Source organism: Delphinus delphis, chromosome 1 (assembly GCF_949987515.2).
Source record: "Delphinus delphis chromosome 1, mDelDel1.2, whole genome shotgun sequence".
Lineage (NCBI taxonomy): Eukaryota > Metazoa > Chordata > Mammalia > Artiodactyla > Delphinidae > Delphinus > Delphinus delphis.
In genome coordinates this window covers 71,132,549-71,159,414 of record NC_082683.1, presented here as the reverse complement: position 1 = coordinate 71,159,414, position 26,866 = coordinate 71,132,549, and the positions used below count along the sequence as shown (strand labels likewise).

General features: G+C 32.2%; 1 protein-coding gene across 13 annotated transcripts in view; it reads right to left on the bottom strand.

Moving 5' to 3' along the window:
• ADGRL2 (adhesion G protein-coupled receptor L2) overlaps positions 1-26,866 on the bottom strand; it is a 179,698-nt gene that overhangs the window by 4,075 nt on the left and 148,757 nt on the right. For 10 of the 13 annotated variants that reach the window (XM_060024192.1, XM_060024220.1, XM_060024203.1 and 7 more), the window contains 10 exons: positions 21,543-21,668; positions 21,068-21,273; positions 19,803-19,976; positions 18,639-18,848; positions 17,495-17,715; positions 16,155-16,221; positions 8,513-8,604; positions 6,511-6,679; positions 3,770-3,898; positions 3,120-3,216 (listed from right to left, as the gene is read on the bottom strand). In XM_060024192.1, the coding sequence (XP_059880175.1) occupies positions 3,120-3,216; positions 3,770-3,898; positions 6,511-6,679; positions 8,513-8,604; positions 16,155-16,221; positions 17,495-17,715; positions 18,639-18,848; positions 19,803-19,976; positions 21,068-21,273; positions 21,543-21,668 (1,491 nt within the window). Of the gene's footprint in view, positions 1-973; positions 1,056-1,287; positions 1,417-3,119; positions 3,217-3,769; positions 3,899-6,510; positions 6,680-8,512; positions 8,605-16,154; positions 16,222-17,494; positions 17,716-18,638; positions 18,849-19,802; positions 19,977-21,067; positions 21,274-21,542; positions 21,669-26,866 lie in introns of those variants that run through there. The other 3 variants (XM_060024271.1, XM_060024255.1, XM_060024261.1) reach the window with 3 other exon arrangements.

Genomic DNA, 26,866 nt, shown 5'->3' with positions numbered 1-26,866 from the left:
TTCTATGATATACTGCAGATTTAAGCACATCTTTGGCTGGTTTTGAAGAGGCAACTTTTTCTGCCCAAGTTCAGGTAATTCACTGGAAGACTTTCCACAGCCTGTAGCAAGATTACTGTGGGAATGCAGAAATGATAAGTCAATTATTAAGCATTCTGGTTGACAGTACCTCAGGCTTTAAAGAGCAAATTATTTCAGCATTGCATGTACTTAAGTATGGACAGCATTTGCTACAGACCTCTATTACTGACAAAAGGCAGTACATATAGATGTACTGTTTGAATTTGGAAACATTTGAGTTGCAAATTGTGAACCACTTGCCCGCTGAGTCTACTTCATGACTGCTAGTTATGTTTTAATTGTGCCGGTTAAAAATCATGCTGAAAAAATTTACATTTGATAGGCAAAGTTAAGTTTTACTCCCATACTTGTCTCTCTGTAGGTTGCTAGAGGAAAGCATAAGGAAAGTAAGAAAAACAAGAGAATGAAAAGAGAAGCTGCAGTTACGTTAAAAAAGAATGTCAAGAAAAAAAAAAACGGAAACGAAGTTCTGTGTTTAATTTAGTGGCAAATATCAATCACAAATAAAGATTATATGCTAACTGTAATTATGCAATAACTTTCACCAAACTCTTGAAAATTCTGTTAATATTAAATATATATATATATTTTTTAAATAAATAAGCTATTAGAAAATACAGTAAAATACAGGATGGGTTAGTGACAATCTCTCCCCCTCCCCCAATAAAAAACTATAGGTATAAACTGACTAATATTAACTTTATTCTTAGTTTTTTAAGAAGAAAGAAAAACTACCATAAAGCTGCACTATACTATAGTTTGGTTACATTGATAATGCTGGATGTAGTTTTCTATACCTAGGCATCCAAATTATTAGCTAAGTCATGCCAGAAGCAAACTCCGTCAGCAAGCTTTAGAGTCAACTGAATAGTATATTACATAGATAGGATACCTCTAAATGATATAAATCTTGAAGATGGGCTCTCAGACCATGTGATGTCAGTCCTGTAATAATATATTAAGATTTATGCCACCTGTGTCAAAAACATGGATAATTATTGGTAAATACTATCATGACTGAATTTTTACTATAATATAGTGCAGTTTTAGAAGCCTGGCATGGGCAATACCATAATGCTTTTTAACTGAGAAATTAAGGATGTAATAGTAAGTATATGGCAACTTGAGTGTTCTAGAAAGAGGGCAAAGATCAGAGTTCTGTTTAGCAGCAAAGAAAGGTAGTTGTATTCGTAAGTATAAGCACACCTGGTGAGTTAAACACAGGAGCTGAAGGGGCATTACATACAACTGTTTCAGCGAGCAATGTGTTATAAGGGTTGTTAGTGCCGTGGGGTCGAAGAAGAGGGTTTGTTAGTAGGTAATTGCCAGTCATTCCTAAAGCAAAGAAACAGAAAAAAATACATCAGTTCTCTTATTTTAGTGTTGCAGTTGCAGTAAAGTACTTTTCGTATTCATCAAGGGTAGTGGATAAGTTGGCAATGGAAAATCTGCTGAAATTATCTGACTGTATTTGAACTACTAATTTGAAGGAGAAAGGGAAGAGGGAAGTTAAATTTCAGCAATTCACAGGTGCTTTCTAAGTCCCCCAAGTAAACACCTGCTGAGGATGACATTTACTAATTTATACAAAATCACTGTTAAACAAAAATGGCAATTAAATGCACAGAGATCAACATTATGTTTCAAGATGTTACTGCTTAATATTAAAAACCTAACCACTGAGGCCCATAAGAGGGAATCTCAAACTTTCAGAATTTACAGGTGTGGGATTATCCCTCATGAAAACATCGGTGTTAATACCAACTCTGATACAAGCAGGAGGAAAAACAACTTTCACAAACAGGTAAAAAGTATGACACACTGCACCAAGCTTCTCTTAGTAAATGCAAGAGCACACATGCTGAGGGGAAAAAGAGACTGTGTATAATGAATTATTAGGACCATTCACAAATTCTATCCAACAAGAATTCTCCTTCTGTAATCTTATTTGCCAGGTTTCAAAAATGAATCATTGAATAATTCATTTCCTTTTTGATAGTCATCTTAACAGAATTAGGTAAAACATCAGAGCAATGGAATAAACACACATTTCACTCATTCTAACTGACAAATTACAAACCTTTCAATACTTATCAAACATGCGTTTTGCATAACTAATGTAATTTGGCTAAAAATATTTTAAAATTCAAGTTGGTTTTGATGCCATACATGTGCTTTTTTTCATTTTAAACCAGAATCTCATCAGAACAATGTCAACAATGAAAAATGTCTTTCATACTACATTGTGATAAAATATAACATATTATATTACAAATCAGTACATCAAAATTACCTGGATAAATTACCTTTCCAAGAATATATACAATAATATATGATTTTTTTCAAAATAAATTGAAATTTACTAAACTTGTACTCAGGAATATGTGTCTGTACATGTACTTGTGCCCTTATCTGGCTAAATTATTTTATTTGCCATATTGTTTTAAGTTGGAATTATATCGATTATGTGATAAGTTTAAGGCTATAATTGTAGACACATTAAATAATAACAATTCAAATATAAAAATTACTTTGTAAATTATCATGTAGTTTAATTATGTGTTTATGAAGAGTTAGTATAAATGTTTTGACATTTACTTTTTACTTTTTGAAAGAAACGTAAAAACAAGAATTTTACAAGTAAGAATTTTCACTGCAAAACTGGTACTGTTTAATGTGAAGAGTAGTTATTCTAATTATATTAATGTTTTAAGAAGAAAACTTTCATAAATGTACGTTTAGAAAGAATAAATCTGTATTCACTAGGAAACCATTTTAATCTGTGGCAAAGCACGTTCTCAGAAATTACTTTTTCCAGCCTCACTCTGTTAACATGGTATTTGAAATCATACTTTTTGCATTACATTATTGAATAAAAAGAATTTATATGTACTTTAATAAAAGATGACTCAACAGGTTTAAGAGCTTGTGATATAAACCCATTTGAGAGGAAAATTCAGCATTTTCTCTAGAATTATTGCAAATTGGCAAAAGGCACAAAATTTAAATTGTAAACTCAAATTTTCCTAGTAACTGACCTTGATTAAGTGTTGAAGTGCTATTGATGTCACCTGAGATAAAAGACGATTCAGATTGTTTTCTCACAGTGTCATTCCACATCCTTCTTATACGACTCTATTAACATAAAATAGCAAGACATATGTTATGTTAGTTTTCCCAAGCTTACCTTACATTAGACACACAAAGATGTACCCTGAACAATCTGTGCAGAATTATCTTTTGACCTTTTTTAAAAAAAATGTGCATTGATTCTGTTCTAGAATGAAGGAAGTCTATACTCCTCTGTTGCTTCTCTACTAAGGAGTATTTAATTTTCCGATCTTAAAAAGAGTGTTCACTTATTGTCTTTTTTTAAAGTGGAGATGGCTAGTTAGTCAACAAATGTTTACTGAATGCCTACTGAATCCTGTGCTATGTGAGCTTAGGATATCTAATGATTACGACATACTTCTTAAAAAAGTATACCTCTCAAAAAAGGATGTTTACACCTAAAGAAACACCTTGAAGAAATACTTAGGAAGAAATTAAAACCAAAATACTAAGAAGGCAAGTATTTGCTACCTAGATCATTATAATGAGGAGACAATTAGTACATCTGAACAGAACATGTCTCAGAAGGCTTTCCATAAAGAAGATTAATTAAAGATGCTGTCAAACTCTTTGTTACCTGTGTGCCAGAGGAATACCGAGCACTGGTTCTGGTGGTGGACGCCTTCACTGAGCTGTGAGGGCTCTCAGTTGGGAGGCTGCCGCAGCAATACGAGTGTCTGAAGCACTTGCCATATTCTTTTCGTACCTGCATTGAATAACCACAAGACCAAGGGATTAATATAAACATACTTGCTCCTCTCTCTCTAATTAAATGAGCAGACGAGACAAGAAGTCCCACTAACACTTTTCCGTGGAGATTACAAAGTCAAGTTCAATTGAAACTGGTGAAATGGTAATCAGAAAAACACCTCTGTCCACTAGACTGGCTAGTAGGATCTTTAAAGGGTGATATCATATGTAGAAATGCTTTATATACCCTGTTTTCATTATGCAAATGTTATTTATTAATACAATGGTAATATCTTAAAAGCCTTATTCTAGCTATAGCCTTAGTAAACCCAATTTTCTATTTCATGCTAAGAAAATAAGATAAAAAATTTAGTATTTTCCCTGCTTAATTACATTTAACCACCTGTAATTCAGTCATTTAAGGTTTATATGCTTCGGGTCCTCTTAGGTAGGTCAGTACATAAACGTCTTTTACTAGATTGCATGGTGTTGCAGGTGACCTCTTTATAATGAAAGACTACTTTGGCACAAGAATAAAGGAAAAAAAGTCCTTTGATACATATGTCATTAATTAGGATGGAATGTTTTCTTCATTTTCTGATGTGTCTAGCTCTAACATTTAGTGTAGAGAGTCTAAGATGCCTATTCACTTCATTAGCACACAAGGGAACTATTTAAGCAATTTCCATTCACATTAACGAGTTACCCAGGTAATTTCCCTTTTCCCCTGAAGTTTGGACATATGAATAGATAGAAAAGTTGTCAGGCCTAAAAGAAAGTTGAAACGTTAAAAAGTGAGGTCCAAACAACTGCTAAATAATAGTGCCCCACTTAGGTGGTCAAGAATTGGGAGGAGGGGGGAGAGTTCTGGATTCTGTGCAGCTTTGCTGGCATATAAACAGGTTTCATTGAGGCTAAGAGCCAGACTTTGAAATTTCAAGACAGAAGAAGGAGAGGCTGCATAAGAAATTATTTTTTCTAGTAGGTTACAAAAAACACTCAAAGGCTTCCCCCTCCCCGCTCCCCCGCCCAACACCATTTCTATGCTCAGTATCTGCCTGCAAAGGCCAAAACTCTGACACTTATTCCTTGGGAAATTAGAGAATTAAAGTCACTAATGACCTTTTAAATCTAAGTGCACTTGAATTTTCATCCTCTTAGCTTTATTTAATTATATCTATTAGAACAAATAACAATGGGGGTGAATTTTCAAAGCATTTTCTCTGCCTAAATATGCTCACTCAAGCAGTTAGAACCATGATTTTAACTAAATCATCTTATATTCTTAACAATTCATCCTGGCAGCATCCAATAGGACATATCCAAGACTAAGTAGAACTTGTTCAAAAGAAATGTAACACAATGACTTTAAAATGTAATTGCTAATTAAAAAGCATAGCAAAATCTCTGTAAAATTAATATACAAACTCTATGAGGAAATAATGATGACCTCATCCTTTTTCTGCTAAGTTTATGCTTTGTCAAAAACATTTGACAGAAGGTATGAATATGTGATTATGTGCATGTATATAAAATGCTCATCTATGCAGAAAATATATAAAAACCAAAGTAATTACAAGGTTATACCTGTATAATGTTTAGAAAGTTAAGGTTCATATTAAATAATACATGATACCTCACAAAAAATTTCTGTACACTTAATGTCTATTAACTGCTCTGAAATCCTATATAACCAAGACAATGGCAATCAAAATGGTATTTTATCCAAATAATACCCTCCGGTGTTGGTTTTGCCTAATGCCTATATTGCTGTGAATGTACATTATTATCTGTCAGCATTGCACATTCCACTGTCATTATCTCACAATTATAGCTTATCAGAACTGATGAAAGTAACAACACTATCATCTTGTCAGGACTGAAAACATAATAGTTTTCACTTTCACAACTCTATTTCTCTGTTCAGTTTAGTGACCAACTAGTAATAACGGAATAAAAAGACTACGTTAGATATGCAGACAGGGAAAGGATGATACCTGGTGATAGGCATAGACATTTTAAACTTAAATGGTAGCTAAGCTATTCTCTTAGGTTTAACATCTTCTTGTAATAGGTTAAACTTTTTCACCTTCGACTTTAAGTTTTGAGTCAATTTTGCTGACTCCACTTAACATTAAATCAGGACAAAATAACAAGATGTGAGATATGAAATTGCTGGGTTTTAAGATCTTTCAAAATTACTCAGAAGACAACACTGATATTCATTTTTCTGTATATCTTGTGCTTTTAAAATTTAGACCATTTATCCTTATACTCAATTTTGTTTTGAACCACTGCATTCCTTTTATTGAGCAAAGAACAAGATTATTTAACTTTTTATTTTTCTTGTATACCCTTTGCACAAAGCATTTTTGTAGACTCCAAAGAAGAAATCTTAACATAAGTATCTAGTTTATAATATTCCCAAACTGACATTCAAGAGATGACTGGTATTGACACATTTTACATGTGAAGCCTGAGCTTCCTGACTTTCATTACAATTAATTTATGATTAAAATATAATATTATTAATAATATTCCAGTTGTAACTTAAAATCTTCCCTATTATATATATTATTTTCAAATCAAAGAACAAGTTAAGCAGAGCCTCTAAGTGTTTTCACTTACTTTCTTTTGGAGAGCACAGTGAAAGATGAAAATGAACACTCCCTGGAAAGCATTAAAGATGGTGAAGAGATAAGCCATCACAATAGTCTCCTCATTAATAAAAAGCAACCCAAATGACCAGGTTAGGCCAAGAAGACACAGAAGAGCAAAAGCGCCAAGCACCCAAGACCTGAAAAAATAAAGTGAATTTCATCAACAGGTTCAATGAGAGAACAACACACATCACACTTAACTATTAACATATCAGTAGTAGCAGTTGACTTTATGTTCACATTCAAATTCAACAGCATTTTGGCTTTAACCTTTCATTGATTAAAGAAAGAACAATAGCATTTAGTACTGCAGTCTCCAGTGAAAACAGCAACAGCAGGTATGACCTTTTCTTACTCAGAATAAACAAGGTATGAAAACTATATTAAAATACAAGGTGTAAAACATCCCCCGTGACTTTATTGTCTTTTATGTGCATTTTGGTAAAAGAAATTAAGGAGTCCTTAATTAGTTTACTCCTATACTTTTATTCCTGTGGTGCACTCAAGACACTGAATAATGTGACACATACAGAAAGGTTAAATGGCAGATAATCACTTAACACCTAAACCTCAGATTCTAAGAAACTAATCTTAGGTGAACCTAAGGTTTTATAACTGAAGCATGAAGAAGCCTAGCTGAAATGAGACAAAAACATGAGAACAACTTCAAAATAAAATAATTTGGGAGAGATTTCATCATGAATAGCTTAAGGAGAAAGGAACTGTAGAAAATAGGACGGAATGAGAGGATTTAAAGTCAGTGCATTCCATGTCTAACTAATGATCTTACTTGATAAATGCCTTATTATCTTCATAGCTAGAAAGCATTATAAGCAGAAAAGAGAAACAAAATTATTAGACAGAATTAAAATAGAAAGTAATAAGAAAGCATTTATATATTTTATAAAATTAGTCAAAATTAAGAAAGTCAAAATGCAGAGGCAAACAATTAAAAAATAAAGGCATATTATAGTTTAAAATATTCTAGCAAATAAGATATTCCAAAATAATTATAAAAATTAAGGGCAATTCATGATATTGACGGATTTGTAAAAAATATAAATCATGCCATAAATTTGTTAATGTAGGGTTCTACCTTACCCAGGTAAGTCCGTATTATAGTAGCCATCACAAACACGGTAATTACTGGTGTAGATGAGAAGACAGAAAGAGGAAAAGGAAGAAAAGAGAGAGATGCTAAAGATTAGCTCTCTCTCTTACCATGCAACATGCAATGAAGCTGGCACTAACCTATCTAAAACTTTATCTAATTAAAAAAAAATTACCCTTACTATAGATCTGCCATTTTTAACATTAAAAATATTTTCCACATCCCATTATAACCAACTTGAACAATACCTCCTCAAATTTTAAATTAACTCATATTTTAAAAAATTACTCTGAAAATGCTTTTATAAGATGACTTAATGAATCAACAGCTATCAATTTTTTGTTAATTAGATAACATTTTTCCATTGATAGGATATTGCAGTTTTTTTCAACATTGAAATATAGTAAACATTTCTTTAATTATCATGAAAACAATAGACAATCTCCAAGTTAACAATAGTAATGGAGTAAATTCTCTTAGGAAAACAGGATTTAGAAGTAGAAACTGCTCAGAATCCTTAATAAATCAAAAAGTCATTTAACAAAACAAACAATATAATCATATCAGTCATGCAAACAGGAACATCATTTTGAATTGCATTTTAAATTCAAATGAAATTGCTACAGTGATATGGAATTTCCACAAAGCCACTGAAACAATTTCTTGGCTTTAGATCAAGACAGAAATTATTACCTAATTTTTGACCAATGTCTGTGACATGGTAACAGTGAGACTCAACCTTGATCAGTAAAACTTCATTCTGAATAATTTCTACAGGTGAAAGATGGTATTCATGTATTCCCTGTGGAGAATACCTTTCACTTTGTCAAGCAGTAAAATTAAAATACGAAATACTTACTTAATGTTTTCCAACCTGCTAGAATCTGGTTTCAATGTGTTTGAGTGCTTCACCATTTTGCACAATGTGATCACCAGGAAGATAATATTTAGCTGTTACAACAAATAAAGAATTAGATCACTATGACAAAAAGTAAAAATTATACATTTTTGCAAATATATTTAATGGATTAATGCAGTTAAATATGAATAACACGAGTATATGGTAGACACTGATTCAATTCTAGTTTACTTATGCAATGATCACGTTGAGTCTAAATAAAAAAATACTCTGGCTACATATGATCGATTTTTTAATAGATCATTTGACATGAAACTGAAACCTCATTAAATCAGTATCATGTGGTGATGATTAAATAAATTAGACAGCCTATATTAGTTTCTTTAGCTAGAAGTACTCCAGGGCCTAAAAACCATCTAATGAAAACACAGAAGTGAATTCCTTAGAAGGGGCATTTACATCATGTAGCTTATAATGGAAAGATCCCTGAATTTGGGACCCTAAGAATTAGTTGAGAGTCTAGTTCTTGATTTTGACTGATTAAATGAGGAAAATTAACATTTGCATTTGCATACTCTTTTTATAAGGTAATGGTGAAGATCAAATGAGATAAAATATATGAAAAATGTTAGCTGGTTATATAAAGTAAGATAAACTTTAAAATATATAAATGTATTTGCTATTTAAGTGTTAAAGACCACCATTTCTTTCTTCCTGATGTCTCTATACTGTATGGAAGTAGGTAAATTCCAAAGGCTGTTTTGAGTCCCTCTAAACACTCAGTTGTACAAAGAATGTAGATGCAACAAATGCCAACTGGGGAAGATAGAACCTGACATGGAAGCACAGTCTGGCAGGTCAACTTGAGAGAACTCAGAAGATAAGAGTTGTGTTTTGACTGAGGAAAGTTAAAGGTTTGTAATTTGCATTTGCTTCTACGGAAGCCTGGCAGAATGCTGGATGGAGTGAAGGCAGCTTCCATTTTTATGCTCTAAAAATAAAACTGTGCTAAATCGCTCCTGGATTCTTTTTGACATTTTATTTACTTCAGATTATTACTTTAAAAAAGAAAAAATGAAGTTATTTTGTGAGGATTAAGTGATTTAGTGAAGGCACAAAGGGTATACTCAGAAAAGGACCTGTTTATATGTAGAGACGAAAGCAATTCCTTGGTAGTAAATAACCCACATAACTTTGTTACAGTAAGCGATTATTTTTACTGAGTCACAATACCATCTGATAAAATGATAACATTATTTTCCTCATTCATCACCACTTCTGATTTTATAATTAGGAAAAATGATGTAAGGCAATAAAGAAAATTTCCAAGTCCTTCCTAACGAGTTTAAGGAACAGAGCAAAGGCTTTAAGCCCTGTATCAGTCATTTTGTCTACTGTGCCTTGTTATTTCTCTTAGATGTAGAATTTCCTCTTAAGGACTAAAATAGGCATAATTTGCAAGTGCTGGCAGACAGCATTCCATTAATTACTTGAGGACAAAAGAAGCTCTTTGCTTAAAAAAGTACTTAAAAATTAATTTCTTAAAATACTTGTCTAGAGAAAAAGTAAATAAATTGGTAAAAAAAAATGTCTAGCTTTATATTCTGAAGATTATAAAGTCCAGTTGGTCATACATAAATAAAGGCTTACATTTTCAGGATTATTACAATATGATTCATTTCATTCAACAAATATTTATTGACCTTACTGCTCCACACAAGAATGTGCTTATTGTATAGGGATAAGACACAAATTTTTGCCTTTGAGAAATTAGGGAGATCTTTCTGATAGTACAATGAATACTTGATTTGATTTTAAAGAAGCATGGTACAGTTTATCTCTAATTTTTTTAAAGTAGTGCTTTTACTTTTTATTTTCTATAACAGTAAGCCTTAACTAGGACAATTTAAGAATGGTTAAAAACAAGTACTCCAAATAATCATAAAAACAAACCAACCAACCAAAACCCATATAAGGAAACAAAGTAGTTACAACACTTATGTAAGAATGGCTGCCCTAACAGATTCAGAATCAAAATCTTTTAAACCTTCTAACCCTTCTTTTTGAATGTCCTGATAAAACTGTTTGTTTATTTTATTACAAACTTCCAGACCTAGGGTTGCCCTCTACCCCAACACCTTTTGTTAAATAATTTTCTGAAGCACAAAAGGGCCACAATTTGGAGCTCATTATTTTCTAAGCATATTACTTATCCCCTCAGGAATAAAATAATAGTAGTGGTAGGAGTACATTCAAGAAAAGAAAAAAAGTTATTACCCACCACAATGTCTAAACCACAAGGAAAATAAAGAATGTGAATGTGAAAAAAAAGTGGATGTATCAAGTATTATGCTATAAAAAGAAAATGAGTACAAAATGTGAACTTGTGGGGGTTACATCCATCCAAACAGATTTTTCAATGAAGAAAAACCAGCCCCCACAAAAAAAAATCAGTTATTTAAGAACTAGCTTATTTTCCAATAAAATTGAAATGAAAATGAAGTGTACCTATGTAAAAATAGAATTAAAGCTTAAATATGATACAAAGACATTTGTTTCTTGTTAAGACAGAACTAACCAACTTGAAAATGCCACAGAAAACATATTTCATTTAATCCTTAAAAAACAGACTGTTAGATGCATCTCTCCTCACCCTACTGAAGTTTTTAATGTTATATATGTGTTCAGTGTTTCTTCCTAGCTACAAAGATAATACAGTCACAAGATATAAAGCTCAGAAAATTACAGGAAAAAAAAATACCCCACCCACAACATATAATCCTATCTCCAGAGGTAGTAGGTAGCACTTGGATAACCATTTTACAAATCTATGATGTTAATTATCTTGCCAAAGACTACTTAGCTACTGTAATGTCAATGCTGAGATTCAATATACTGTCTTCTGGCTCCATGGCCCAGTCTTGTCAACAAAATTAACCAGTTTATTCTGGTTGAGAAAATTAGCAGTCTTCTAACAAACAAAAGATATACTAGTTTTGTATTTTTTTAAAAAAGGTTCCACTTCTATAAAGAGTAATCTAATTTACCACTCAGTCAGAGATGACCAATGAGTTGAAGATATAATATTAAATTAATTAATACATAGAACACACTATCAAAGAAATTCTAAATGACATACAAAGGTGTGCTCTTCAAATGATTTCCACTTGATGGGCTTGCCATAACAACCAATTCTCCATTTCCTTTGTGAAACACTACCATCCCATAATCAGCAAATAGCTAAAACGTCCACACACTTCTATTCCCACTAGCCAAATTGTACTTTGAACAGTTATTTGTGTTTTCTTAATCCTGTCTGTGCTAGTTATATTCATACACAGCTAAATATCACATAAACCCATAAAACCCGAGTGGGGAAAGAAAGCTATTGTTTCTAGCATATTTAAAATCAAATGTTTCAAGAAGATGTTTTAAAAGTGAGTCTCTTTAAAAACAACTTAAAATCCTAGAAAAATAATCATAAAACCACAGAAGGACTCTTGCAGTCAGACTGTTTCACAAGTGTCTGTGAATTCTCCAATTTACAGAAACTGAAAATAAAATTTTAGCCAACGCACTAATGGTTAAGTTGCCAAGAAATTTAGTTAAATCCAACACTAACTTAGTCTTTGAAATACAACGACGATATATAATTACTGAGGCAATGGTATCTTTAATAGGAGAAAATAACATCATTGTCAGACAAAGTAATTACGAAAAAAGGTATGCAAGACTTATTGTGAATCACAGCGTAAGAGCAAAAACTGTTAAGCGTGAGATATTTTTCTTTTCCTCAACTCCACATTAAAAAATTTTACTAATACAAATTATTTACCAAAAAAATGTCTATTATTTAAGTACTGAACATTTTAATACATTGCCAGCAAAATATATGTGAGTGAAATATTTTCTGGAATTAAATAGAACACTTACTGAAGTGTTAACAAGTTCTTTAAACTGTGGTTTTAAAGTTCTCTGATTTTCTCCAGTGTCTAAAAATGTAAATGCTAATTTTTAGTTTCATGGATAAATACTGTTCCTATGATCTTTTTCAGGAGGCAATATACTCTAATAATGAGTTATAATTTTGTATAATAAAACATTTCAATAGATTTTCTTCTTTTCTCTTCTACTCTTGTTCTCTTAAAATGTAACTATGGGAATCAGAACAAGAAATAGAGGGGGCAGAAAAACTCTTTGATAAAATCTATTGTCCAAAATAGTCACTTGAAGACTGAAAACCTTAGTTTCAAATGACGTACTGAGTTCTTTCTTCTTAACCTTTTCCCTATGACATAAATGGGTCTTTCTAGCCATATACTTCTGTTAAACAGAGTATTTTGGGATAGGTTGAAAGGTGCTATGCATCAATGAGAAATGAAAAAGATGGAGTTACAGCTATGTACATAAAGATTGTCTACAGCTGGTATACATGTCATTAATCATTCGTGTAGAAGCCTCTAGTAAGTACAAGTTAACAGGATTGTGTTACATGTTGTATGTCAACTCACCAGTCTAAATGCCCACACTGAAGATTAAGTTTGAAGATGAGGCAACTCATCCAGGAATTAATCAGATTTTAACTCTGCTCTGTGTATGTGTGTGTGTGTGTGTGTGTGTGTGTGTGTGTGTGTGTGTGTGTGTACAGGTAAATAGGTAGATGGGTACCTCTTAATAGAATTCTATGTGAAAGAGTGAGACCAAATTAAAAAGAAAAGAATTCTCCTATTCAGCTAAAAAGAGTTAAATCACTAAATGGGGCATTCTTTCTCTTTCAATAACAAATAATACTCTTCTATCTATCCCCAAAAATAATTTCATAAATTACTGTTTAAATAATCTGTCATGTAATTTGCTGATAAAATTCATCACTACTTGATGATACGGCTTAGCTAATCCTCACCCATATTGATGAACATGAAAATACAAAGAGTTTAAAGAAAGAAAAAAGTACCATAGATTATAGGAGTGCACAGTTTGTTTTATAGTTATCGACCTGCTCAATTGAATCATATCCATTTGAGCTTAGGAGCTTAAAATTCATTCCAAAGCTTGCCGTCCTGACATGGATATGATAAGACACAAGAACAGAAACACCACTCTGAAGTAACCTAACTGAACTGCACATGTTCTGACCCTTTTTGTCCTCCCTAGAGCTTTTGCTACCTGGCAAATGCAACTCTAAAACTGCACTTGTATCTCCAGATCTTTGCTGTTAGCCAAGCAGAAACCTATTTCTCCCTGGGACTAGCAGCCAGAGAGGTGTTCTCTGAGGAAGACTTCTAAGTGAGTGTGTGAGCTGAACTCTTACTGAACTGAATTAATTATTAACGATGCAGATGGAGCTGTCCAAATGATAAGAACAACTCCTGACATGTCATGATCCAAGCTTTCATTAAACCATTTCAGGCATACTAATGGTTTCCCACTGCTCATTACTTACAAGCACTTTTCTCATAGATATAATAACTCTAGTGCCTGTAGGCAAGACATTCTATAGAAATACAGAAGTAGGAAGTTTTATGTTCTATAACATGCTTTTTTCCTTCATTGAAAATTATTAAAAATGTACACTTATTTAATACTACTAAGTTATGTGATTTCAATTCAGAAAAGCTGGAAATGCAAAACTATGCTTTCTAGGAATATCAATAGGTACTTTTTGTTATTCCTTAAAAGGACAGTATACAATATAATTTATATTGTATAAATTTTTAAACTGTGTCTGAACTGACTTTTAAATGACCTATATCACCATAAGGATATATACAGGTAAACATATTAATACTCAACAAACATGTGCTGTACAATCACATATCTCACTTTAGGTTACATTTGAGATGATGTTTTACACTTCAATACCACTCTGTCTTTCTGTGTTGGGACGATTAGAGGGCAAAGCAATTGCAGGAGAAGAATTACTCCCAGGATCTGTACTGTGATTGCTACCTGCTGTTTTGTTTTGTTTTGTTTTTAAGTTGGGAACACCAAAGCCCTTCACATCTCAACGTAAATGGCTTGGTAAAGGATAATAATGACAAGACTAAAAAATAATGGTAGGCTCTCACTATAAAAGGGCAATATAATAAAATGTCCTTTACCTCTTTTCTTACTGGAAGCTGAGTATATATGAACATTAACTCCTTTCGCTCAGTGAAATGTTTTTTAATACTCTAAAGAGAGTATTTATCTTCAGAGATAGAAAATAAACAAAACTGCAGTAGAAGTATAGATCAAATATCCCTAAAATGATTTTTACAATTTTCAAAGTATCAGTATGTTCGGCCAAGGGGTCAGGGAGAAAAAAAAAGCTTGAGTTTTTAAGGATCATACCCCTTTCATATCAGCTGTTTGTCATTTAATTCAAGATAGGCTTAGGCTGTGTTAGCATAAGTAAGCAAAGAACAAAAAATTGGGACAATCATCTGGATTGAATAATTCTGATGAGAAATCAGCTTTCCTAAGAACACTTGAGAGTGTTTTTTACTGGTTCGATTCATACAGGCATTCATCTCAAATTTTCATTTTGCTTTCATAAGTAATTGTATAAAAGAATTCATTTTAGTGACAAAAGTAGTTTTAAGTTTCCTTGAACTACTAAATTTTTTTCTTAATTTTACTGACGTACTAGTAACTATAATTGTAATACTATTAACAGTAGAAATATCTTAATAAGCTTACTTGTGTCACCTTTTTAAAAGAAAAAACCTTAATAGGAATAAACAGTTATAGGCAATATATAAACTTGTTTCATTTTCAGTCTTCTAATGGTCAATAACACCTATTTGTAACAGCATGATGCTAAAACCGAGTGAAGTTTTAAATCCAAATATTTTAGCTTTTTTAAAAAATTTCAACTATATTTGAAATATTTGACTACTGATAATTTAAGTTAAAAAATATCTTAATGTCATTATACTTAAGTTGTATCAGGTTTATTTTAAAATAAAATTTCTTAGAAACCAATATTTTTATTTGGTATTTTAAGTCTTAGAAAAGTAATTTTATTTCTAATGAGTTTAAATTTATTTAATATTTATTTATTACGCTAGGCTTAAAAAAACCTTTTTTATGCCCTAAAAAGAATTTAGGGTGTGGACATTTATTTAAAAGTACTAAATTCCTATGTGGAAATGAAGATAATAAATATTAAGCTAATGTTCTTTTACTTCCATAAAACATTCAATTCATAAATGCTACACAGGCTTGGTGCAGAGCTAATACTATAGATTTTAAAGATGTAACTTTGTGAACTAAACCTCTTAACAAAAAATTCCACTACTCAAAACCAAAATATACTATACATATCAGTTATTCCTTTCTAATTATCAAACTACTTTAAAATCATACAATCTTAACATAAAGATTAAGACCTGACATTTTTGCAAATTAAATTACAAATGAGGGAAAAGTATTTCTTAAAGGAAAGAGTGTTTTTAAAAATAGTACTAATTAGCAAGTGTATAAACTCTCAATAATGATATCGAATGTAAAATATACTACATAATTTTATTCTGTAAGCTAGACATGCTTATAAATCTTTGAATGCACAGATAAATTAACAGTAAAACAAATTATCCCTGTTTCAATTGTACTGATAAAGCAGCAAGCTAAAAATGAAGGAAAAATAGAGTCTGCTTACCAGAATAATGAAGGTAACAGGTCCAATGAAACTCCATATGAAATAGTTATCAACATGAAGCCAGCAACTATTATGAAAAGAAAAGAATATTAAGTAGCTTCAATGGATGCTCAATATCACAAGTAAAGCAAAATTTTAAAAATCTAACAAGCAAAAGCATCTTTACACTTACCTTTAAAAATTAATTTATCATGGGCAAGAACAATTTGAATAATTCTACTGTTCTTCACTTTAGGTTTTAAATTTGATAAAGACATGCATAATTATGCTTATATGGGGAAAATAATAACTCCCCTCCACCCCAATCCTGATGTAAGACCTCTGACTTTACTAAGAAATACGCGAAACTTGGTATTCCAAATTGTCTCATTTTTAAAAAGTTCTTATCTTCAAAATTTGCCTTTAGATCTGTATCTGAGCTAAAATGTTTAACCCTATGGAACATAAGAGATTAAAAAAATAAGTGGTCAGATGTAATGTTTGTTGCAAAACAGTATAGCACAAATATAACACCTCAACTGGGAATGGATGAATACTAGAAAAAAAAAATCAAAGCATAGAATTCATACTGTATTAGAGTAAATGATGCATAAACTTATTAAGACAGATTATACTTAGTGGTTCATTTTTCATATAACATCAAATCCTCAATGAATTTCTTTTATTTGTCTTTCATCATCTGTGTAGTCAAAAAGCTTTCTTTAGTCCAAAGAATCTTTATATAACTAATTTTATCAAAGGAAAAAATAAACAGAATTGGAAAGCAAATTCATGCCTCTAGCAAATAAAATCCTTAGAAACATGGCCTACCTTCTGTCACTTTCCATAAAAATATTTTTTTATAAATGAATGACAGTGACTTATTTTAATCCTTTCAAACTGCCTGATAAAATATTATCAAAGTAAAACATATGGGCTGGAATGTGGTACTGTCACAACTCAGAACGAGAGTTACCTAGAGGGTCGGCTGCACAAAGAGAGCTAATGAAACATTAGCTTAAAAACTGAATAGTTAAACCTGTCAGATGCTTTAAGTTCAGAAAAATTTTTACTACTATCTTTCTAAGGCCAAAAAGTTATTTACTTTTTCAATTTGTTAGAGGTCAATCTTTTGTGTTAAAAAGAAGTCCATAATTTAGAATATGCCTTGCCAGAGTACAAATCCTCTCAACCTAGAAAATTACAAAAGATTTGATTGTAACTTGTGCATGGCATGCCCATTTTCTTACCAATAAGGCTTTCAGATGCTATTTTAGTCTGTCAGGGACCCTCACTGACAGCTCACAGGCTTTAAAAAGTTATTCACTTGAAAAACACTCAGGTCACTTGCAATTACTTACGCTTTTTCTGTTCCATAGCTCTTATAGTCAATAGCAGCTGAAACGCCAACCACTGTGGCAGGAAACAAGTAACCGGCAACATAGTAATATTTCTTCCTTGAATATTCACTTTCAAAAACTTCAACTAACATCAGATAGAGCTGCACACCTTCTAGGCACATCCAAGCAAAAGCAGCCAGAAAGAAAAAGTGTAGAAGTCCTGCAAATATTGGGCATGCTATCTATAAAGGAAAGAAGCAAAAAACACAAGAGAATACGGGAATATAAACAGCCCACTCTAAAACTAAACAATATTCACCAATACTACTCACTACTGTCTTTAAGATATACCAGTATTTAGAGAAAATACTGCTTCTTAAAAATTTTTTTTTCCATAAATGAAAATACTGCCAAATTTGGCTTAATGCTTATGGAGTGTAATGCTAGGTGTACTAGAAATATCATCATTGTAAGACATTATTATTTAAAGCAAAAGTAAGTGCAAATAAGAAAACATATTAATTTCTCTTCCAGAACTATTCATTTTTATATCTGAATATTCTACTTGTAGATAAGTTGCTTTACAAATCTTTAGAACAGTTGTTTCCAAATATATTATTTCTATTTTTTTCTACTACAGAATTTTTTAAAATTTGCTTTAATGATAAATATCCCAGCTCTAATTACTTAACATCATTTTCTTGTTATACATGGAACATTCTCAAATTCATCCCAGTGCAGATGAATACAGAGTAAAGCATTAACTAATTATTAAGTTCTCTTTGTGACACTGAGACCTCATGATGGTGAATAAATTGCTCAGAATATGAGGAAATGATCACTGGTTAGAATGACTATGTAAACAAAATGAAAAATTTAAAAATCGGATCTTTTCATTTTAGCATACCCAGCATTCTTCTATTCAAATTACGTGTTTTAATAACAACCCAGAAAAATGCAACTGTACCTTAATACAAGAAATGAATTAACTCATAATAATATTACTTAATGATTGGGTTGTGTTTTATTACAAATTATCCTTCAGTATTGCCATGTCAATTATTGTAAGTTACAAGGTCAAATATTAACAGCAGCATATGTGGATACACCTGTTATAATAATAATTCTCAGAGATCCAAGGTCAACAAACAGAAGGAGTACTTACCATGTATTTTGTCTTATCAATGCCTATTAGGAAAATAAATTCAGCAATGAAAAGGTTGATACAAAGGTTCTTGTGAATTGTATTACGGTCACTCTGTAGACCACGGAAAAAGCAGAAGGTGAAGATGCAGATAGCCAGACAAACAAGGGAAATGACAATTCCCACCCAGGTGATGACTGTAAGAAGTAATTCGTGAACTCCATCTTTGTACTGAAAATTAAAAAAATGAGGAACTTTAGTATTCCTGCATTACATTAACTAAGGGTAAGATAGGTTTCACATGTGATAGCTCAACTTTTAATACTAAACTCTCTGAATATTCATGTGTGTTCAAACAGGGCTCAATACTAAAAAAAAAAAAATTACGATCATATAACAGAGTTCAATATTATCTTATTGATTTTTATATTCAAAGAATGATCTATGAAAGTAGATTTTACCTAGAAAATTATGACCACAATAATTACTTACATAAACATACAGAAAACATTTTACAACAGATTAAAGACTACTTAGTTATTTCAAAATAATTGGCATTTTAATGACTTGCCAGGCTAACAAGTAGTCAAATTTTAAGTTTCTCCTTGAGTTTTTATATTATATATATATATATATACTAAAAGTTAAGCACATAATAGATCTGAGAGCTTTCATGTTATAGTTCTTAAATAGTTTTATCTCCTGGCTTATGTTCTCTTAATCACAAGAAGAAATGAATACTAAGAAATATTCCGGAAGCCATTCTGATCTTTCAAAATCTGCAGTCTGGCACAGTGTGCAAAGTCGTTAGGAAATTTAAAACAAAAGTTTTGAAATGAGATTCAAACATTCAAGATGGTGAGGGCATGTTAAACTTTAGAGCCTTCTGTCTCTTTCGCATAACCTATTGCTGTTCATTTTTTAAATCCCTGACGGCCTCTGCCTGACACCTGCCCAAAGGGAAAAACTTAGAACGAGTCTATAAAGCACATGATTTTGAGATGTAGCAATAAATATAGTGCCAAGACTTCCTAAAATATATGGACAATGTAAAAGCAATTAGAAATCCACATTACTTTGTTTGCTTTTTAGTTACGATAAACACCCAAAGAAGGGACTACTACACAAGCTGTTTTGAATCTCTGAGGTTTTTCTCTGCTACTAATTAGAAGTGCAAATACTTACTGAAATTTTCCTGTGGGCCATGAGAATTGCAAAATTGGTTAGGTGGCTGCACGCACACGTTGTACGAGTTTTATTAGTGTCAACCAGCTTGCAGCCCTGGGTAGACCAATATCCCATCATAGTTCTCTCTGAGTAGTTCCAGAAGGAGCAGTTTGCATTGAAATAATTGTCAGGCTGGGAAATAAAATGACAAGGTAAAATTAGGATTTTACACTCTAAGATGGCAATAGCCATTGTTTAATATGTGTAAAAGGTAATTTAGATTAAACTTTTCATGTTTCGGACTATAAAGTTTTTCATCAGCAGAACTGTAGACTATGTTATACAAGGCAGATATCTAACTTAAAAGGGGCTTTATAGTCCAAAACACTCTAAAGTGTACTCTAAATTACCAAAGACCCATTTTACACAATTACAATTTCCATCTTATGATTTTACATACTGATGGTCCATCAGAATCATTTTTTTTTTCTTTTCTGACAAAATTAAAGCCATGAATTTGTTCTGAGAAAATTCTGTAAGGACCAAGTGTTTTAAAATCTATTTTGTTTGGGGCCCATTTTTGCTCTAAATGACCCAATAGGGACAATTTGAATCCTGTAGTTAGTATGTCAAGCTCTTAAGAGAGTGAAGCAACTGCGGAAGATATAAGAAGAGAATAGCCACACAAACGTATTGTTCACTAATGAATTCTGGAGATTCACGTGGCTATCTATGGGCACTTTTTCTCTCTACTATAACAACAGCCAAATTCTGCAGACAATCTTCCAACACAGTGTTTTTAGCTACCAACTTGCATTCTAAGGCACAGCAGAGGAATCGCATCTCTTCGACTCTATATTTTTAAAAACACAGGGCTTGATAACAATTGTGTTTATATGATCTGTAAACAAACAAACAAACCAAAAAGACCTGTCATACTAAAAAGGCAGAGCTATCGTGCTGCTAGGGTAACAGTTAATTTTCATTCTAAAACAAATTATAGTCATTTACATTTTCCTGTTGATTACTGAATTAGCTTTCATTAAGAATACACTTAAATTCTAATAATCACTGAACCAGGCTCATTTAATTTTATGTTCACAGACTTAAATAAACTTGTGTCTCTGACCTAGTCCAACATTTGAAATTCAAATGGGAAGGCCTTTTCTTTCCTCTCTGCCACTTCCCCATTCCCCCTCTCTCTATCTCTAGCATGTTAGTTTTGCTTTCCTTCCTCACTGGTTTTATAATTTTCCACTACTTCATTAGCATACATAACTTACATCAATGTGTGGTAGGGTAAAAAGCACAGGATCTGTCAAGTATACTCGGCTGGATTCTTTATTGATTGAAACTGAAATGACATGGGAATTCACTGCAATGGTGCTATTTCGACCGATAAAGTCAGCACCCAGTTTTATGGTTGCATTTTCTGTACTAAGGAACTGTCCCAGACTCCGGTAAATGATGAACACCAACTTTGCAAGACCTAGGAAGGTAAAAAGTCATATGTCTTTACAGAAAATATGCTTCTGAATAAGATGAGATACAATAAAATAAGAATAAAATGAAACAAATCCTTATGGAATCTTTATTCAGATTAAGTTTACTGGGAAAGAGAAGGCATTACTTTAAATCTGCTTATAAATGCTAAGCTGTAATTGTTATATTAGGAGTCAAACACTCAGTATTTTAGAATTAATAGGTTTAACTGAACAAAAACCCTATCAATTTTTAAAAGACTTTGTTCCATCTTACCATTCCTGCTGTTCTGTTTGACGGTATTCGCAGAGAGTTGGATTGAGCTGCCTGCCCCTTTGATGCCCAGAGGAAATTTGAAGTCTTGGACCTGTCCTTCTGTACTGAGCACTGCAACTTCCAGAACTGGATAAGGCAGAAGATAAAGGAAGGGGAAAAATGGGGTATTCTCTAAATTCAACTACAAAGAGGCAAATGATAATTGCAAAGAAACCAGTTTTCCTTCTTTTCTACGTAAAAAACTTTAGTGTTCAAGTCCAACAAAATCATGAACAAACAACTTATTCTAAGAGGTCTTAAACTTTACTACTCTAAAAATTTTGGTGTAAGCATTTTAACATTTTCTTCATAGTTTTATATCTTTTGTCAACTAATTCCAGTCTTTTAGCCTACGAATATGAGTGTCGGATTTATAGTACACGACTATCAAAGTTTCATTTAAATCATTAAGTTAAACAAAAATATTTCAAAATGATTTTTGACTCTATGTTAAGTAATTTTCAACGACCATCACTTGGTAATGGTAAAACAAAATACGAACTATAAATGTGAAGCCTTTATTGCATGTAGACATCTAGTTCTATGTATATAACACATTTTAATACATAAGATTACATAGATCAACTTTGCAGTAATAGGTTTTCTCTGGTTTCTAAAAGTAGGGAGCTCAGCATAGCATTATTCAAGAGAAAATGTCTGGCATTATGTTCAAACTTCCCATTAATTCTCACTAGCAATGATCAATTTTTACATATTCAAGTTGGGCAAAATAGGACCTGTGGGCCAAATCTGGCCTGCCACTTGTTTGGGTAAATTAAGTTTTACTGGGACACAGCCATGATTACCCATGAACATAGTGTCTATGGCTGTTAAGTATTTGCAGCTTAGACCACATAGCCTGCAAAGTTTAAAATGTGTACTACTTGGACTTTTATAGAAAAAGTTTGCTAACCACTACAGTATAATCCAAAGTTCAAAAATTCAAATGAAGTAGCAACACTGGAAAACATGTAAGAAAAACAAGACAATGCATAAACATTAAGAACATTTATGTGATCAACAAGACCAATGTTGTTTAACTTTGTTTAAAAAATACAATAGTAACATCTTCAACATAAATGCTGTCTACTGTAACTCCAATAAAGACTGCAATACTTTATATCAGCATATGATTATTTAAAAGAATGAAAAAGTATCATTGTTTCCACTAAAGAAAACTATTTCATATTAGTAATTAGAATGTGCCATTTATTGATGAAATGAGAGGAACTGGATGAAAATTTTTCATTTCAGTATTTGAATTTTAAAAAGTAACACATAATTCAATAAATACAGTCCATACATTTTCCTCTGAATTTCACCCTCTCTGATGGCATATACCCTTGAATAGCTATTTCTATACTTAGACAAACATGTGTGTAAGTGTTGTATGTGCCATGCATGTGCGCACACACACACACACACACACACACGAGTATAATGAATCCACCCACTCTCTTTTTAGCAAAATGGACTCATACCATTACAGAGTAACTCTTGGATGCTATTTTTTAAAAATCTTTCTCAACTTTGTTGTGCAAAATACATACAGATTCAGCTGTAAATATGAAATCATAACATTGGAAATTTTTATAAGCTATGAGACCACATGTCAAGCACCTGAAATATAAGTTTATAATGAGAGTCATATAACTCCTAGAATTTTATCAGCTGCAGAAGCTGGTAGAGATACTTTGCTTAGAAAGATTAAGCAGGTGGGTATGTGGATGATCACCTGTCCTCATAACAGATTCCATGTTTGTGGGTAGTGGGTGAAGGGAATGAGTGACAAAAATATAAATTTAATATATACCTCTCTCTTCTTCACACTAAAAGGGGTTCTCAATTATTAATTATTCTTAAAACAAGACAGAAGACAGGGTAAAAAAAGGAAATCCTTTAAGTTTTCAGTAAATTTTCCAAATATAGATACACATGTACAAAGACTTAATTTCATTCAACAAATATTTACTTATTAAAGTTTAAAATCATGTCCATAGTAAAAAATTAATAATTTGAATTTTTAAAAACAGGATCATTAATATAGATCTTAGTAGAGATGCAACAATCAACTTTATACTATAAATAAATAAATAAACAGACAGACAAAAGGGAAAATTTTCTTGAAACACAAAACTGACTTAAATAAATAGAAACCCCAATACTTTATGACCGTTTAAGAAAATGAACTCATGGTTAAATATATACTGAATCTTTAACAAACTGCTCCAGTGAATATAAGAGAATGTTTTTCAACTCATTTCACAAAACTAATATATACTCTTGATGCATAGAACAGTAAAAGGAGAGAAATTATAGGATATCCTCACTTATTTAAAGTATGTAAAAATAGTTAATAAATTATATATACACTTTAAATATAATATCCTGAACAAACTGAGTTTAACTCAAAAAGGCATATAGAAATTAATGCATTAGAAAATATATTAATGTCTTTAACCAAATTATGAAATTAAATAAGAAAAATATTAACAGAAAGAATTCAACAAATTTCAACACTCATTCAGTATAAAAAATCTTTATGAAACAGTAAGAATAAAAGAAAAATTCCTTGCCTAGATAAAGGTTTTGTTATCAGGTAATGGTTATGTATCCAAACTTATGGAAAAAAATGATGCAAAACTCTAAAAGCAATTTTTTTTAAGTCAGGATCATTCCTATCACAAGTTTTATTTAGCACTGTACTGAAGGACCTCGCTAAGGCAGTAATTCAAGAAAAATAAAAGGTACAAAGACTGGGAGGAAAAAGCAATGTGTTCATTATTTATAGAAAATATACTTAACTACATAGTAATGGGCAGGAGACTCTATAATATCAGAAGGAAAAGAATTTAGCAAGTCTGCAATCAGCAAAATCAACTGTACACCAATCAGCAAACAATTGGAATATGTTTTTTTTATTTATTTATTTTTTTTTTGCGGTACGTGGGCCTCCCACTGCTGTGGCCTCTCCCGTTGCGGAGCACAGGATCCGGACGCGCAGGCTCAGCGGCCATGGCTCACGGGCCCAGCCCCTCCGCGGCACGTGGGATCCTCCCGGACTGGGGCACGAACCCATGTCCCCTGCATCGTCAGGACTCTCAACCACTGCACCACCAGGGAAGCCCCGGAATATGTAATTTTTAAAAAATACTATTCACAATAAAAATTAGTGTATGTTTCCTAGGAATACGCCTAATTGAAAAAGTACAAGACATTACTGGGAAAAATATAGAACTTAGAAAACCTAACAACAGATGGAGAATTCTATCATGGCCCAATCTGGGAGAACTCAACAGATAAATCTGTGACACTTCGTTCAAAATCTATCTACAAACTCAGTCTAATTCTAATAAAAATTCCAACAAGATTTCTTTGAGTATGTAGAACTTGACAAGACGATTTTAAAATGCACATGGAAGAGACATGCCGAATAGCAGCCCAGAGGAATCTGATTCCTCAAGAAGCAGGGTTGAAAGGACTCACCAGATATTAATAGTATTGAAACAAAAACAAAAGCAACAATGTAAAACAGACACTCCCAACATGTACAGAAACTTGATATATGACAGAGATATCTTTACAAACCACTGGGGACAGGAATGGCTTGTGCACTGAAAGTGCTGAAACAACTGATTATCTGTATAGAAAAAAATGAAATTAGTTCCCTCATTAATATTATAAACAAAATAAATTTCAGGTTGGATTAAAAACATAAATGTAAAAAGGCAAAGCTTTATCATTTCTAAAGAAAGTATAAAATCTTTATCACTGCAAAGTAGAGAAAAATTTCTTGATCCCCCCAAAACACTATAAAAATTTCTTGATCCCCCCAAAACACTATAGTTTTTAAACAAGATCCCAAAAGTGTCAATCCTAAAAGAAAGGATTGATAATTTGAGTTCATTATTCCGTAAAACAAAAGATTAATAAACAAGGTACAAAAGAGAAGGCACAGACAGAATAACCATTTGCAAACTATATAATCTTCAAAGAGTTAGTTTCCAGAATGCATTACCTACAGAGAAAGAGATAGACAGGAAAAAATTGTGGACAAGAAATTCACAGGAGAGAAAATTAAAATACCCAATAAATGAATTAAATAATCAGGGAACTGCAAATAATGTGATCAATTCAAATCTATTAGAATGACAAAATTTATGTCAATAATAAAGTGTTGACAAAGAGAGTGACGGGGAACAATGATATTACTGGTGAGAATGTAAATTGGTAAAACAACATTAGAAAGCAACGTGGCAGTATTTAGTAAAGTTAAACATGGGCATGCTCTACCACTCAAAAACTATTTCTAGGTTGTGTGTGTGTGCACGCATATATATCTTGAAAGTCACAAATGTATGAGTAAGAGGCATACAAAAACTTTCACCACAGTTTTCATAATATCAGCAAAAAAGTGTAAGCCACTAAAATATCTATCACAGGCATAGTTAAATAATTGTGCATTCTTAGAGCAAATGAATGAACTAGAGATGCACATATCAATGTGCATAAATATGAAAAATATAATGGCAAGGGAAAATTATACAATTACATTTATAGTGTGAAATCATTAACATTAAAGACATGAAAAATAACAGTTAAATGTACATACCTGTAGAGCAAAAATAAATAAATAAAAGCTTACTAATGCTAACAAAGTAAGAATGATGGTTACCCTCTTCTTCATCTGATCAGGAAGGAGGGGACCCAGGGGATGTCCAGATTATATATACCTATTTCTTTTCCCCAAAACCTGAAGCAAATATGGTAAAATGCTAAGATGTGGCTCAGTGGGTGACTGCTACACAGATATTTATGATTTTCTCTATACTTTTGTATAGCCGACATAATATATGTTTTGTTCAACAGATTTCCTGAAAGTGAACACACGTGATTCATAGAAGAGCCACCCAGAGCCTCACTCACAGCCAGTGCTGAAGATGGGATTTTAATATATTTCTCTGTCCTTCTGTTTGTCAAATTCATCACTGAGTAGTGGCTGCAGTGAGAGGAAAGGGGAAGAAAAGTAATACAGTGTACAATGGAAAAACTAGGACCTCTGCCAGCAGACCCGCAGTGTACTAGGTTCCATCAGCCTGCGTCCCGGGGTAAAAGCAACATGGAGCCAACTGAAGATGGTAGGGAGCAAAGCAAAGCTAAGCCTCAGGTGACATGGAGTAAAGCAGTCATAAACTTTGTTGTTGAGAGCTGCCGTGACTTTAGGGTTTTTGTTACTGCAGTATAACTAAGCTTAAATTGAGGTATATAATCAAGCTGGCTGCTAA